The sequence below is a fragment of the Emydura macquarii genome, unplaced genomic scaffold (assembly GCF_026122565.2).
Source record: "Emydura macquarii macquarii isolate MOO-44397 ecotype Brisbane River unplaced genomic scaffold, CSIRO-AGI_Emac_v2 contig_2676, whole genome shotgun sequence".
In the NCBI taxonomy this organism is placed as follows: domain Eukaryota; kingdom Metazoa; phylum Chordata; order Testudines; family Chelidae; genus Emydura; species Emydura macquarii.
The window spans coordinates 33,101,947-33,118,285 of NW_027132813.1; the positions used below are offsets into that span (position 1 = coordinate 33,101,947).

The 16,339-nt window shown below is 41.5% G+C and overlaps 1 protein-coding gene across 2 annotated transcripts in view; it reads right to left on the minus strand.

Moving 5' to 3' along the window:
* Nucleotides 1-14,103, minus strand: part of CCDC88A (coiled-coil domain containing 88A) — a 251,526-nt gene extending 237,423 nt beyond the window's left edge. The window contains exons 1-2 of one of the 2 annotated variants that reach the window (XM_067565171.1): nt 13,338-14,103; nt 13,137-13,237 (exon numbers count right to left, since the gene is read on the minus strand). In XM_067565171.1, the coding sequence (XP_067421272.1) occupies nt 13,137-13,237; nt 13,338-13,400 (164 nt within the window). In that variant the 5' untranslated portion in view covers nt 13,401-14,103. The remainder of the gene's footprint in view (nt 1-13,136; nt 13,238-13,337) is intronic. The other variant, XM_067565170.1, reaches the window with a different exon arrangement.
* Nucleotides 14,104-16,339: the final 2,236 nt, after the last annotated feature.

Sequence of the window (16,339 nt, forward strand, 5' to 3'; positions counted from 1 at the left end):
TACTGGTACTGACAGTGGTATGAGCTGATTTACTCTGCTGCATCACGCAAAAAACAAAAACAGACAAGGGAGTGCTAAGATGGAACACTGGAGTAGACCAAACTTGAGGGAGCACATGGAACAAAAGATTCCCTAGCACCAGCAGGCTGGCAGTATGAGACACACCATTCTGCTGATTGACCAAGGAGAAGCCAGTGGAAGAAGTGAGAAAAGAGAAGGTTATTCACCCTGTGTAGTAACTGAGGTTCTTCAAGAGGAGTGGCCCTGTGGGTGCTCCACTTCAAAAGGTGCAGGGACACACCATCACCTGATCGGAAAATTTCAGCAGAAGAGCCTGTCTGGATTATGCATGCGCTATCCCATCTTGCACCATTGTGGGTGCCTCATCCAAACACACAACCCGACCCTCTTCAGTTCCTACTGTAGAGTCCAGAAATTGAACTCTGAAGTAGATGGGAGGAGGATGGCTAATAGAGCACCCACAGGGATAACCTTCTCGTCTTCGAGGAGTGTCCCTGTGGGTGTTCCACTTCAGGTAACTGTAAAGCAGTGCTCCACGTTGGATGGAGTGCCCCCTGTTGCCTGAATAAGTGACGATAACACTGTTAGACCAAGCAATGTGTCCAATCTTGAGCTCTGTTCGATTGCATAGTGTTTAGTAATGTATGTGTAGAGGTCCAGGTGCCTGCCCTACATATGTCCATGATCAAAACGTTATTTAGAAAAGCTACTGAAGTTCAAAGGGATCTGGTAGAGTGGGTTCTGATCCCCAATGGGGATTAGGTTTGTTAGTTAATAGCATAGATGGATGCAGTCAGAGATCCATTTAGATAATCTCTACGCTGAAATAGCGGCACCTTTAAAATGTTTCATAGTAGAAATGAATAGCCTCGGAGATTTTCTGAAAGGTTTAATTATATCAAGGTAGAATGACAGTGCGTGTCTGACATTTACAGTATGTAATGCTGTGTCCTGTGTACTTCCATATGATTTGGGGAAGAATGAGGGAAGATGGATTGGTTGATTTATGTGGGAGGAAGATACTTTTGGTAGAAATTTTGGAAGAGGTCTTAAGAGTGACCATGTCCGTGAAAAAAAATGGTGTAAGGTGGGTGTGCCATGAGTGCCCTCAATTCGCCCACTCAAAAGGCTGATGTGATAACCACTAAAAATGCTACTTTCATCAGAGAACATGTTGCCAAAGATTAGAATGGGGGTCCAGTGAGGCAACGTAGCACTAGATTCAAATCCTAAGGTGGAGTATGTGTGTGTACTTCCAGGTAAATATAACGGATGCCCATAAGGAAATGTTTGGTGATCAGGTAAGCAGCTACCACTGACATGCACTTTATGAAGACCCTTGAGATAGATGAGAGGCCAAAGGACAGTGCCGTAAATTGATAATGGGTTTGATTTACTGTAAACTGTAGGAATCTCCTATGACCTGAGAAGACTGAGATGTAGAAGTATGCATATCTTAAGTAGAGGGCGGCATACCAATCCCCTGGATCCAAGGAAGGGATAACAGAGGCTAGGGAGACCCATGCAGAATTTCAGCCTCTTGAGGTATTTGTTGAGGTGACTCAAGTCTAGGATGGGTCTGAGGCCTCCTTTTGCTTTGTGGATAAGTAAGTAACAGGAATAGAACCCCTTCCCTTGCATGTCCAGAGGATCCTCCTTTATAGCCCCCACACGTAACAGGGTCTGTACCTCCCGAACAAGAAGCTGATTGTGAGAGGGGTCCCTGAAAAGGGATGGGAGGAAGGGGTTGAAAAGAACTGTGGAGTGTAGCCAACCAAAATGGTGCTGAGAACACAATGGCCTGATGTAATGTGGGCCCACGCTAGGAGGAAGGGAGGCAGGTCGTTTAGGAACAAGGGAGGGACTGGATCTTGGTGTGGAACTGAAATGCCATCCTCAGGCATCCCATCAAAACAACTGGCACTGGCTGCTTGGGTAGCGGGAGAGGCCCAGCTGGGTCATGGACAATGTGGCTCCTGGACAGCGATACATGCACTCTCAGTCCCTGTCATTTCTCTGATAGGAGCTGTAATGTGCAGGAACCGACATTCTGGGCTGCTGTGGCAGCGGATAGAACTGTCCTCTAGAGGTGTTAGGCATATAAACGCTGAGTGACCGTAAGGCGGCCTTTGAATCTTTAAAGCCGTGGAGCCTGGTGACGGTTTGTTCTGAAAATAAAGCATTGCCATCAAAAGGGAGGTTTTGGATCATCTATTGTACCTCCTGGGATAACCCCATTGACTGCAGCCATGAACATCGGCGCATGGATACTGCAGAGGCTATGGATCTTGCAGCCAAATCCGCTGCATTCTGTACAGCTTGTAGGGCATCTCTGGCCACTGTTTTGCCCTCCTCCAGAATAGCCACAAAGTCCTGACTCGACTTCTGAGGCAACAGATCCTTAAATTTTTCCAGAGAGTCCCAGATGCTATAATTATAACACCCCAGCAATGCTTGCTGATTAGATTTCCTAAATTGAAGGCTGGCCGTGGAATAAACTTCCCTCCCAAACAGGTCCAGCTTCTTGGAGTCTACAGTTTTCAGAGTGGAACTTGCCTGGCCCTGCCCATCCCGCTCATTTGTGGCTGCCACCACTAAGGATCCTAGAGGTAGGTGGGGGGAAAAAAAAAAAAAAAGAGATATTCCAACCCTTTTGCCGGGACATAGTATTTCTTTTCAGCCTTCTTTGAAGTTGGTGGGAGGGAAGACGGAGTCTGCCACAGGGTCTTAACCACCTTGAGTACCCTTCATGCACAGGCAGCACAACCCGGGCTGGTGCCACTGCTGCCAGCACATCAAAGCACTTGTCTCTGGATTTTTCTTCTTCCTCTACACCCAAGTTAGAGGCCACCCTCTTGAGGAGTTCCTGGTGGGCTCAGAAATCATCCAAGGGGATTGCCGGGCCCAAGCTCACGACCGCCTCATCTGGAGATGACGAGGATGATGGTAACAGCTGGGGAGGGGGTGGCATCTCCTCCTCTTCCAGAAGGGCTGTGGCGATCACCAAGTCCTGCCCCTCGGTGCCGGGGTCCAACTCCCAATCTCAACCATCATCTTGGGCTGTCAGCACTGCAACATGTTTCCCGGAAGACAGGTAGGAGAGGGGGTCTGGTACCAAAGACACTCCACACAGGTTCTAATATTGCCATTGGGCTGGCCATTGTCCTTGGGGCCAGCCCACAGTCATAGGACCCATAGTCAGGACTTGCCCTTGATGAGCCAGTTGTCTGTGACAGGTGATGACACCGTTGGATGGTGGGTTCCCCTTCTGAGCCCAAAAAGGGATCCTCTCTCGACAACTAAGGCGGAGCTGATGGTGCTTCCACCCAAGCATAGATCAGTGCTAGGGAATGACGCCTTGGGGACCGGGATCAGTGACAAGTATTATGGGTGCAGTGGCAGTGCAACAAATAACTTGGTGATGGAGAGCAAGAGACTTGGATTCGCGTGGATCACGTGCTCGGTATCACACCGTCGATGACTGGTACTGTAAAGACGATGACTGGTACCAAGGCAATCTGGACCAGGACCAGTGCCGCCCCTCCAGAGACAAGTGCCTCGGTTCCCGAAATCGGAAACGAGTTCTCGAGGTCCATGCCACAGGGTTGGGGACCTCCTCCTTGATGGTGTCCAACGTCAGGATGACACTGATCGACACCGGGGTTCTGAGGAGTGGTGCTTCTCTAGCGCCATTGTGGCGGTCCCATAGCACAATTTTGCCAGTATAACTCCACCTGCACTGCAAATTTTTGCCTGCGCTTTTATGTCAGTCAAGTATCATACTTCTTCACACCGACAGACACAAAAGCAAAAGTTAGCAGTGTAGTCCTGGCTGTATTTAGATCCATAAAATGTCATTTCTCTCCCTTAGGTAACCCTTCTGAATCAGAGGAGTGTTTTGCTTCTAATTGACATTGCTCTCAACACTGCCAAAGGCAGTTATTAGAACATTAAGTTGGAAGTTTTAATTCATGATGGAGAAGTATTTATGACCCAGTTATGACTATTGTTAATGAATGGATGATAATTTCACTGCCAGATATCAACTGTGTTATAGCAGTTGTTGCTCCTCAAGTTAGGAATAAAGTTGGCACCCTATTATAAATCTAATTTTTAAAACTTTCCTTAACTACCTGAAAAAATTCCCCCATCTTTCTGAAGTTTTGCACACATCTCATCCAAGGACAATTTTTTCCTGGAAAATTGCAAAAATTGAACAGTTTTAAGTTAGCAAATTTTGAAAATTTAACTGAAGTTTACTTTTTTGAAATTTATTCTAATACGTTTTTGTTTCAACATCTCCCCCAAATTGATTAGCCTAGAAACTTCAGATTTGTTGAGTTTTGTTGGCTTTGCTGAGAAGTGTCTTTTAGTATTTTTGGATAGGGCATTTAAGATATAAAGAAGAACTTCATAAAAAGTGTGTAAGAAGCAACATTTATAGTATAAATGTTATAAACAAACATTGATCTTCTGGCTCCAGCTGCTAGACTGAACCAGAAATGTGGAAGCAGAAGACCAAAAGGAAAACTTGGTGGAGCAGGAATCCAGGAAAGATAAAGAGGAGAGTGCCTGGAGATGCGGGCAGGGAACTGGAGATACACATGGAGAGGTGTCATGGAGTTGTGCTTTCCAGACACAGAAGTATCTTAGGGAAGAAATGGTAGGCAGGAGGAGAAGACCAGGACATTAAGGAAGCATGAGGGGGAATGAAGGACAGTTGAGTGAACCCCCAAAATAGAGAGGTGATTAGGTGCCACAGAGAGGACATGGAATAAGAACAAAGGAAAGAAGGCATGGAACTGGGGGGGCATACAGGGTGAGCATGTGGGTGGGTAGGTATGTGCATGTGCAGGGGATCTGGGGGAGACAGAGGAACAAGTAAAGGCCAACTGGTGGAAAATCACTACCCCAATATCCCATGCAATTACAGATCCTACCACCATACACCCCCTATGGACTTGCTACCATGTGTAAGATGGAAGCCCTCTTTTAGACAAAATAAATCACTAGGCATTTATAAAATCCCATTTCTTATTGACAGGATCCATTTCCAACAATAATTCAGGCTTTGTGTACACAGCAGCAATGGAATTTGTTGTAGAATTTACTCTTTGTTGCAGTATTGTGCTCCATAATCTCAAATTTCATTTAAAAAAATTCTAGCCCTTCTGGTAGCAAACAGTTAAAAATCTGGACAAGTATAAAACAGAGTGATTTTTGCCTGTGTTTGTAACAACTGGTGAAAATCTGCCCCATTCATCTCAATTGAGAGAAGGGGGCATGGATTCTGCAGCTGCAAAATTTGACATTTTTCCAAGGTGTCAAAAGAATTCAGCATTTTGCTATTAAATTCACCATTTTACTGCAGAGAGGTGCCTAACATTTTGTTTTCCATCTCCCTATCCTGACAGGACTTGCCTGCAGCTGCCTTTTGCTCTCCAGTTTTCCTCACAAGGAGGAGTTAAGTGGATTACAGTGCATGTTCCCTGTATTGTTCCACAGAGCCAGGAAGCAGGCTGAGGAGTCAGAACTGCAGTCCACCTTGCAGGCAGGAAGTGGGCAATCCAGAAGCACAAGCTGGACTGTCTGGAAAACAATTCAGTAGCCAAGATCTGGGGAACACAGTAGATGACTTTATGAAGCAGTATGTATGCTGTAGGCACACTTGGCAAGGAGATGCGGAGGAAGCTGTTGGCTAGGCCAGTTGAGATACTGGGGAGTACAATCAGCCAATGGAAAGAGCTCAGGGAAGAAACACTAACCCTCTAAAATAATCACTGTAAAAATAATGTTGAGAATAATGATTTATGAATATTACATCAATCAGTATTTTCAACCAAAAGACAGTTTGTACATGGCTAGAAATGAGAATGAAGTGTCTTTCACTGCAGTACAATTAAGTAATGTTGCCCCAAAATTTAAGGTTTGGTGCTGCAGAATTTGGTTTTGTGCATCAGAGTACATAAGCCCCCAATAATAATCTAGTTCCCTTTTAATTTGAGTTTTGTATATATTTTTGCAAACTTTATTGGGAGGCAATGTAAGTCACATATGGTGACAGTGACTGATAAAAGATTATACAGCAATGGGGAACTGGTTGGATTCCTTAATGTAACAGATCAGCAGCACTCTCATGTGAAAATACTTCATTGATAGGTGGAGATGATCCTTCTGGGAAATGCTAAGTAGCTCCTCCAGACTCACCCATGTGTTTATCCATGCAAATAGACAGCAAGAAAACCTATACTATTGACTGAACTGTCTTGAAATAGGAACCCAAGGAGAAGCAACCAAACTTGAAATTTATCTGAACACTATTATTTTTGTGATTTTTTTTTTTTTTTTTAAATTTCTTCAATAATAAAACTAAACTCCAGGAAGAGAGAGAGTTTTGACTCCACACAGTATATGGACTATGTTTTAGAGCAGGATGAGAATGGTACTAACTCATACTTAGTAATACTAAAGATGAAAATGTTCAACTCTCAATAGTGAATTTCTAATTTATTTTAAACATGCTTGATTTAGCTACCTTTAGTTTTCCAGATCTATATTCAGCTCCTTGAAAGTGATATTTGTAGTTTGCCTGTGCTGCATACTTTTTCCCTCATTATTACCAAAAACATAATTGTCCTCAATCAATTACAAGAGGTTTTATCCCCCATAAGTAGACATAAATCACAACCAAATGAACCATAAGGCCAAAATATAGCTGCAGGACACTGTTACATGACTGAAAGCCATGATATAATGACAACAGCTCCAAATCCTGCAAACATGTACACATGTTTAACTTTATTAATGGGACTAAGCTGTTTGCAAGATCCAGGTCACAAACTGTACTACTGTTAGATTTCCATGAAACCCAAAGATGCCTACATAATATAGAATGGCATCTATTAAAGCTAAAACAAAAACAAACTCTCCGCAAGAGACTGGTTATGAGGGTCTTGTCACTTTCATACTTTAATAGTATGTAAACATAAGTTATGCATGGATTACAATTATCTTTGTTAATCAATAGGGCTTAATTTTTTTAAAGGATTTACTGAATATGTAGGTTATTCCATCAATTGTTGATTAGTGGTAACATTATGTAAATAGCATTTTATGTTATATGTTTCCATATGAGAATTAACAAACATTCGTGTTTTTCCTTTGCAAAAGTCCTGCAGTCTTGACATTCCAGCATGCAGTAAAACATCTGAATAATCTCATGTGCTACTGAAATTGTATTATGTGATATGTTCTTATCTACTGAAAGACGACAAGTTAATTTTGTTCAATATAGACAAATGTGAAAATTTATGAATTCCAGTATATAAGTTTGTACTCATAACATAAAAAATGTAGTCATCACTATAGAGTCAGGAAGGAATTTTCCATTTGTACAAGTTTTTATATAGTTTAATTTAGTTTGATAAGACAGTACTAAACTGAGTATACCTTGAGAAATAAAAGTAGACAACTTTTTTCAATTAAAATTATAGTTGGTCTCTTCACTTTGTATTTCTTTTTGTAACTTTTTTAAAATATGTAAATATTTAAATTATAAGCCTTCTATACATCATAACAGTAACACATTTATGTAGCAAGAGATATTTTAAGACTAAAAAATAGAAAATTAGTAGTCAGGGTCTTTTGTGATCTATGGATGAAAATCTGTAAGAACTAACCACATGTTGTTATTAATGTAAGTGCACATAAGAGCACCATAAACACTGAAAAAAACCTAATTAAAATACAGGTTTAAATACAGTTTAATCTATTTTAGGTACTTATATGGTGACCGTTATTATAATATCTGAGCACCTCATAATCTTCAATCCATTTATCTTCACAATACCCCCGTGAGGTAGGAAATACTATTAACTTTATTTTACAGGTGGGGAACTGAGGCTCAGAAAGACTAAGTGACTTAAGTCAAAAACAAAGTCTGTGTGGGAGCAGGAAATCAAATCTATAACTCCAAAGTTCCAGGCTACCTTTCTAATGGCTAGACTATCTTCCCTCCCTTAAAGAGTAGTAGTTTGGAAGTTGTCTCTGAAGTTCCCATTAAAGGAAAAGATCCTCTAATGAAGTTTGAGTACTATAGATGGGAGGGGTTCCCAAACTTTTTTACTTTAGGCCCACCAGTGCCGCTGCACTAGGCACTGCAGCCCATTATTAACACTTCTTGAGGAAAATTATTCATTTTAATTACTACATACATATAAACTATAACACTGTAAATAAACAATGTACGTTTCCTTTTAATTTTAAATTGCACCAATCAACCACCTGGGACTGTGTCACAGACCACCTTTGGGCCATGGCCCACAGTGTACAAAGCACAGAAGTTTCTCTCTGACTGAGAACTGGTGAAATCAATCTAGGTACAAATAAAAGTCTCAGTACCCACTATACTACTACTGGAAACTAATTATTCTGATTGACATCTGCTTCCATAGTAATGAAACATTTTAGCTCTTGAAAGTAAATGTTATCCAGCTAGCAGCAGGACACAGAATGCCATACTAAAACTCCTGGCTAATCCAGGATAGGCCAATGATTCTTCTTTAAAATACACACGTTTTATCAATCAAACAAAATCTCATTTTAGATTGCACAATTGTTAACATAAACCATTTCTAATCTGAGATTAATACTCTCTTTCATAAATTCATATAACATTTGTTTTAAAACATTTGGCAATAATAAAATATGTACCAAAGCAGAACAGCTGGACCTCAACATCTCAAATGTTCACTTGCTCATGTTCTGAACCTATGTAAAATGCTTTTTGTGATGATTTCCGTCCTCACATATTAACCAACACACACACACCGTCAACTCTGACTGCAAAATCAGTAACACGTAATGATGTCATCCTATAAAAAGATGATCCACACAATAGAAAATGTGCCTTATCAGAGGAGACTCAAAGAGCTTGTCTTGTTTAGCCTAACCATAAGAAGGTTGAGGGGAAATATGATTGCTCTCTATAAATACATTCGAGGAATAAATACCAGGGAGGGAGAGGAATTATTTAAATTCAGCACCAATATGGACACAAGAACAAATGGATATAAACTGGGCATCAGGAAGTTTAGACTTGAAATTAAATGAAGGTTTCTAACCATCAGAGGAGTGAAGTTCTAGAATAGCCTTTCAAGGGGAGAAGTGGTGGCACTGGATGGGGTTAGCTCTGAGTTGCTACAGAAAATTCTTTCTTGGGTATCTGGCTGGTGAGTCTTGCCCACATGCTTGGGGTTTAGCTGATTGCCATACTTGGAGTCGGGAAGGAATTTTTCCCCAAGACAGATTGGCAGAGGCTTGGGGGGCAGTTTCACCTTCCTCTGTAGCATGGGGCCCGGGTCAGTTGCTGGTGGTTTCTCTGTACTTTGAAGTCTTTAAACCATGATTTGAGGACTTCAATAACTCAATCATAGGTTAGGGGTATATTTCAGGAGTGGATGGATGAGGTTCTGTGGCCTGCGTTATGCAGGAGGTCAGACTAGATAACCATATTGATCCCTTCAGACCTTAAAGTCTATGAGTCCAAGATTTCAGCCAATTTCATACTTGCTAGGTGTACTCCAGCCTGGTCTACGCTGCCAGTGGATTTCGGCGGCAGTCGACAGGAGTCCTAACTTCTACTTACCGTGGTGTCCCCACTGCGCTGCGCTGACGGGAAATGCCCTCCGCTTTGTGGGGGTGGATTAATGGCATTGACTTCCAGATCGACTGAGCAGGTCTCCACTGCTGCTCAATAGATCCCGCAGAATCGATCCTGCACTGCCAACAATGCCGCCAGGAGTGTAGACATACCCTCTGGCATTAAAACACTAACATTAATAGTATCAGACAGTTGAAGCACACTAGTGTAGAATGGTAAGAAGCTGATAGCACTTGAAGCATTAGACACCTAGTTCTATTAGCACTTCTCACATCTAACACAAACTAGCATTCCTAATGATTCTTGCTAGAACAACAGTTCATGCTCTCCATTGGAGTACAAAAGTATGGTGGTGTAAAGAATTTTTGTTTCTAACCTTATGAAGAGGTATCTTGACAATAATCACATTATGATTTTTAGAAAACTTTTCAAAAGCTAAACAGTTTTTAAAAATGCATTAGTACTATTTTTTCTGTCACACTTCTCTTGTACATGGTAACTAAAGGCAATCTAGTTTTAAAGGAAGAGTACAGGTAATAATACCAATAAATGTTATGGTTTATTTCAAAACTGCATCTATCTTTAAGTTCATAGCTATGTAAGGGTTTTTAACTGCTGCCCACTGCTATAATATCTGAGCACTTCCAAGGTAAAATCAGTAGCAATAGCAAAGCCCTCAATGGACTTCTTAGAGCCTCTAGCTCTCCTCCATTAGAGGTAACATTTCTGCTGGCGGTATAGCTTTGTTTCTTGAGTTGTTTGTTTGTTTAGGAAGATGGGTGGAGATTCAATGTCGGGAGTGTAATTCTTCCTATACTGAAAAGGACATCTATAGATTTTCTACCATGCATGCTCAGCATACAGTTTTTCAAACAACCATCTCCTTTTCAAACCAAGCAAAGTAAGCCTTTGATGAAAAACTGCATACAAAAAAAAAAAATCCAAAACTTTGACATTTTTGCCATATTTTACATATATGCAGACAAAACAGTTGTAGCTGGCTGTCAATGGGAGTTGAATTGGGCCCTAAAAGTCAACAGAAAGGCTCGGGAATAGGATCAAGCCTCAAAAATGCAACATTTCTTCACTCTTGCCAAACACAAAATTTTAAAAAGCAGTTGGAGAGATTGTGCTCAAACTTCAAGTTTGGACAGAGAACAAAGCACGGGAAATTATAACCCAAAAGATTAGTATTTTGGAAAAAAGCTGCAAACATGAAAACAGAAGGTTATAACTGAAACTGTTTTTACAAACATAGTAATATTGAATACCACCAGTTCCCTCAGATCTATTTCTAATGTGGTGCACGTTTTATTGGCAAGACTTATCAAAGCATTTTTTTCAAAATGATCTCTAACTGATTTTGTACATTTTTGCATTTTATCTATACACACACCAACCACTTTTCTAAGGGGACTACATTCATCAGGAAGTTGTCCAAGATTTACACATAAAGACAAAACAAAAACACAAGGGCCTGGAGCTTGGGCATACATCCTCATAACCTGTTGAGTTAGTCTTCCTCCTAAGTATTAAAAATAATACAAACTACATATATTGCTACAAGGATATTTTCTTAGATAAAATTCCAAAGACTTGAGAAAGTTCTCAGAATTTCACTCCTGATCTTTTCAAGACTAAACTATTAAGTTTCTGACCGAAGTTAGTGACCAGTCTCCAAATTAAAATTTTTGTATATAAAACATTTTTAATGAATAAAAGTATAGTTAAAAGCATATACATTCACACAGTTGCCAAGTTACTTTAACTTTTGTGATTTGGATTATTTCAAATTCAAGTATGCAGTAAAAACAATGTTTCAACAAATTCATAGGTACAAGACACTCTACTCCTCCATCACTTACAAATTTATACAATAATAGAAGCTTCCTAGAAGATACATATTTTAAAAGGGTTATTACTGACTTCATCATATTTTGCATATTTCAAAAATATATTTTAAATATTGGGTCTATTGAAATTAATGGCAAAAGTGACACTGACTTTGATAGGCTCAAAATTTGGTTTTCAAATTGTTGAGTACATCCTATATTTACAATCCTGTACATGAAATTAAGAATTTACCAATATTTTTATGAGTGAAAACAGTATAAACAGAATACAAGAATGTATTGAACATCACTGGACAGTATTCTTGATGAACAGCTCTCACTGCAAGCTGCTTGCACATTGGTATATCTGTACTTATGTCTACAATTTTTCTCAATTATATATCCAAGCATAGGTTAAATTTATATAAGAAGAGTTTTAAATATTGGGGAGAGAAAAAAGCAAGGGTTTGCTTTAAATGAGAAGTTCTCTCCACCATTACCATTTTGCTTCTTACTACTGAAGCAAGAATGTACATAAAGTTACATAGGAAAGATGTCACTATCTGGGCAATATACTAGTAGGCAACATTCCATAGTCACAACTGTGGTAGAAATCACAATACTTCTGTTTTAATAAACTGATGTATACTCCAGTTCTGCTTTGGTTGAAACTTCAGTAAGTGAAGCACTTATTTTCTCCAACCTATGTATTTTCTAAATTGTAATTAACATATTCATCTAATTCATTCATTTATATCACTTTCTGTAGCTCTTATACAATTATACATGCTTTTCAAGCAATCAAAATTTTCAGTAATTAGTTTCTGACACCAAACACAAAAGCTGTATTGTGTATGGTTTGTGGCAATAAATAAAACACATAACTGATCATTTTAGTTTCTACTATTAATAAAAATGTAGCCATACTGCAATTCACAACCAGTGTTTACTAATGTTTCTGAATCTGTAAAAACAAATAAAAAACAAGTCTGTACCTCTTTGTATGCATGCAATATATGATGGTGTGTCACACACAATCTCAAAAAAATCGTATGCCACATGAACTAAAACAAACATTAAAACCTCATCAACAGGCAAACATTCAGGTTTTTTATTTAAGTTGTGCTTGACATATAAATCCATTGCTATTCTTCAAGATTTTAATTTACATTTTTCCTTTGAACCCCTTGTCAAATGAAACTGTATTTACAGACATTAAAAAAAACTAGTTTCTATTAAATCTTACATTTCATAATCCTTTGAGTATTGCACCACATATTTTGCAATTATGTTATTTTTGCTATAATATCCCAGACTTTGGAAGTCTCCTGACAGTATCATGTAATTAACAATATAGATCCAGATTTTGAATAATAAATTTTTTAAATGTTTTCTACATTAGAAAAAAGATTCCAGTGGCAACAAATTAGACTAAATGTGGTATGCTTTCAATTCTTTTCATAGCTGATCACACGAATACTTTTAGCCAAAGCACAATTTTATGATCAGACATCTTTACAAAGTGATGCCCAGAAGTAAATGACATGTTGAAGAAACAAAAGACTTCACAAGAAACAATATATACAGGGACAAAAAAAAAACCAAGACAAGAACGCACTTACATTTGGAGCATGACTTCATTCAAGAATATGCCATCCACTAGCGCCACATATTCCTCCAGGTTGGTCCCATTTCCTCCAGCTAAGGGTCCAAATGTCTTAACCTAAAATATAATCATCACCATGACACGAGCTCCACCTCAAATTCTGCAGCTAGATATTTATCCTTAAAAAAACATGCCAGTTGGAAAAATTTATGCTTACCCAGGTGACAAGAGGGCTAGACATAAACTGCTCCAAAAGGGGTGTGAATATCTCATTCTCCATTTTATAAAAAAGGTTAAAATCAATGTGGCTCCTTTGCTTCAAAAAATACAGATTTGCCTTCTTCGTGGCAACTCTCTAAAACGCTCCAAGGATTTAGCAGCAGCAAGTGACCCCCCTTTTCTCCAAAGCAATATAAAAACAGTCAGTGCACTGGCAACTGGGAATTATCCTCTTCTTTAAAAATAAAACGCAAATGAAAGTCCATCTAAATTCCCATTGACGGGTCTCTCCCCCTCTACATAGTGAAGGGGAAGAAGGACGGACGGACGGAAAGAAAGGAGGGAGGGAGGCTGCTGGGATCCTACATCAGACACTGAGTCAAGACACACACAAAAAGCCTCCAGGCTCCAGCAGCAGCTCCTCGCTGGGGCGAGGAGGCAGGAGGAGAAAGCCCCGTTCAACTCTCCAGGCTAATCGCCCCCCGAGCAGGGCGAGGCAGAGAGGGGCACAGACACTGCGCACCCCCAGCCCCACCCCAGACTAAACCTCGGCTCTGCAGCAGCTAGTGTCACGGGCAGCCCAGGGATGGGGGGGGGGAGGGGACCCAGCCCCCTCAGCAGCGAGAGACGATTCCTGGGCAGTTCCCCTTTTCAGCCCCCGCCGCCTCCGACTGGACTGCGACGGAGACGGGAGCCACCGGGCGCGAGGCGGGCCCCCTCCCCACGCGCACCCAGCCTCGCCCCGGGATCTCGCCCTTCCCCCTCCCCCCGGCCGTTGCGCTCGCAGCCTGCCTAGCTCCTCAGCCCCCCGGCTGCCGGCGCCGCGCTGCTCCTCAGCCTGCTCCCCCCCGCCCCCTCCTCAACCTTCCGCTGTCCCCGGGAACTAATTTCCGCCGCAGGACACAGGAGCCGCCCCTCGTCCCTGCTCCAAGTAACGGCCACCGAGCCCCACTCATCAGCCCCAGCCCATTCGCATCCCGCTCCGCCGGCACACACGGACTGCGCCGGGGGAAAGCAAGAGCGCACGGATCTCTACGCGCCTCCCCAGAACAGGCGAGGCGTATCCCTCCGCCAGCCCTTGCTCTCTCCCCTCCCCAGCCGCCGCCTCTGGATGGTGGTGGAATTGAGGCGGGGGGGGGGGGGGACACCGCTGCATGGCTCGCGCCCGCGCGCACGAGCTCGGCGCGCTCGCTGCAGCTGCGGCAGCGGGGACGCGAGTCCATGGAGGGGCGGGACTCGGGCGGGCCGGGAGCGCTGAGATTAGAAGCTTCCCCGAGGGGGAGCGGGAGCGGGAGGTGGCTCTGAGCGTGCCCTCGAGCTTCTCTAGGGGCGGGAGCTCCTCTAGCGCCTGGGCAGGAGGAGGCGGCCACTGATTCAGGGACTCCCTGTGGGGGGAAAGGTGTGCGAGAGCGGAGGGTGCGGTGAAACCCCTCTGAAGTGGGGGAAAGAAAGGGTCAATTTTCTCCAACTCCCCTTGAGGAGAAAGAGGGGGGCTGAATTCTCCCCCTGCGGGTGAGGCGGCTGAGCCACGTTCATAACTATGGATTGCAGGGTTTTTTGAGGAGGGTCCTCTTGAAAGAAAGAAAGAAAGAAAGGTGAAATTGGGTCACACCCACATATAAGAAACCAGCCTGCTTGAGGAACTTGGGACAAAGAGGGGAAGGGAAACGATCTTGGTAATGATGACAAGCAATTTGTTCACCCATGCTATTGTCCTTGTGCTGCTGTCTCCTCACTCTTGCGCATTAAATTCTTATCTCAAACATTGCATTAACATGGGGGATTTTATGTACTTAATATACTCAGACTATATTGTAGTGACAGAGCAGTTTACAAAATCTCAGCCTAAACCCAACCAATCTCCCCTGTTGTAGCTGCATCTTTTCCATATAACTATTTTGTTTTCCAGCCCTTCCAACATTATATATATCCATATACACACACTTTAATTAAAATAAAACAACAATGACCTAAAGTGGTCGATATTAAATGTTTGAAAAAATTCCAAATAGAGAAAAAGATAAACAGATTGTGTTTTTAACCCAAATATCTGGCTTCTGTATCTGTCCTAATTCTCTAAGATTAAGAAGAAAATCTCCCTCGGTGACCTCTTCTACACAAAACTAGAGAGAATCTCTTTGTGAAAGAGTAGAAAAATAAATTATGGGTTGTGGGAAAACTAGTCTTCAAGTCAGATTTCAAATAAAAGAGATTTACTGGTAAATTATTGACACACAAACAAAAATTGTAGATTTGGTTGGCTTTGTTTTGATTTGCAATGATGAGATTTCATCTCTCTGTAAATCAGTCATGGATATACACAAAGCAAGGTCTTCTTTCTCCCCCTCCTCCCCAAACCAGATCTTTAGGGAGGTTTCATTATTAGTTTTGTCATGAAATGGAAACAGGCAAAAAAAAGTTGTGAAGTCTTGGTCCAGAGTAAAGGTCTGGTGACACGAGTGAAATATCGGCCAATAAACCACTAGCCCTTTAAAGACAACTACAAAAGCATTTCTGTAAAAGCCTGAATAACTAACCAGTAAGCTCTGTGTGTCTGGCAACTGTATATAATACACAATTGTGTACACAATACTATGGAACTTCTCTGGCTCATCAGCTTGTTTTTTGTGGCTCTAATTAAGCAGCAGTGCCCTTGCCATAAAGCATTTCCTTGGAGTTAAAGACTGACTAGGAGGAATTGCTGGTCCAAGGCTCAGCTACAGGTTAGTAACACCAGTTGGTCTTCACTTCCTGGAAAATACTTTGTGCTGACTCTGTTGCTAGTGTGATATAAACATTTCATTAAACAGTTTTAAAAGTATGTTTTGTTTGGGGCGTTTTCAGTCTGGGTGTTGTATGACATCACTGACAGCACGAGCACTCACTTTACACATGTTCTGTGCATGTCTAGATTATTAGTGCTCATTAAACTGTTTGTAGTGTTATTGTAACCCTGTTGGTCCCAGGATATGAGAGAGACAAGATAGATGAGGTAATATC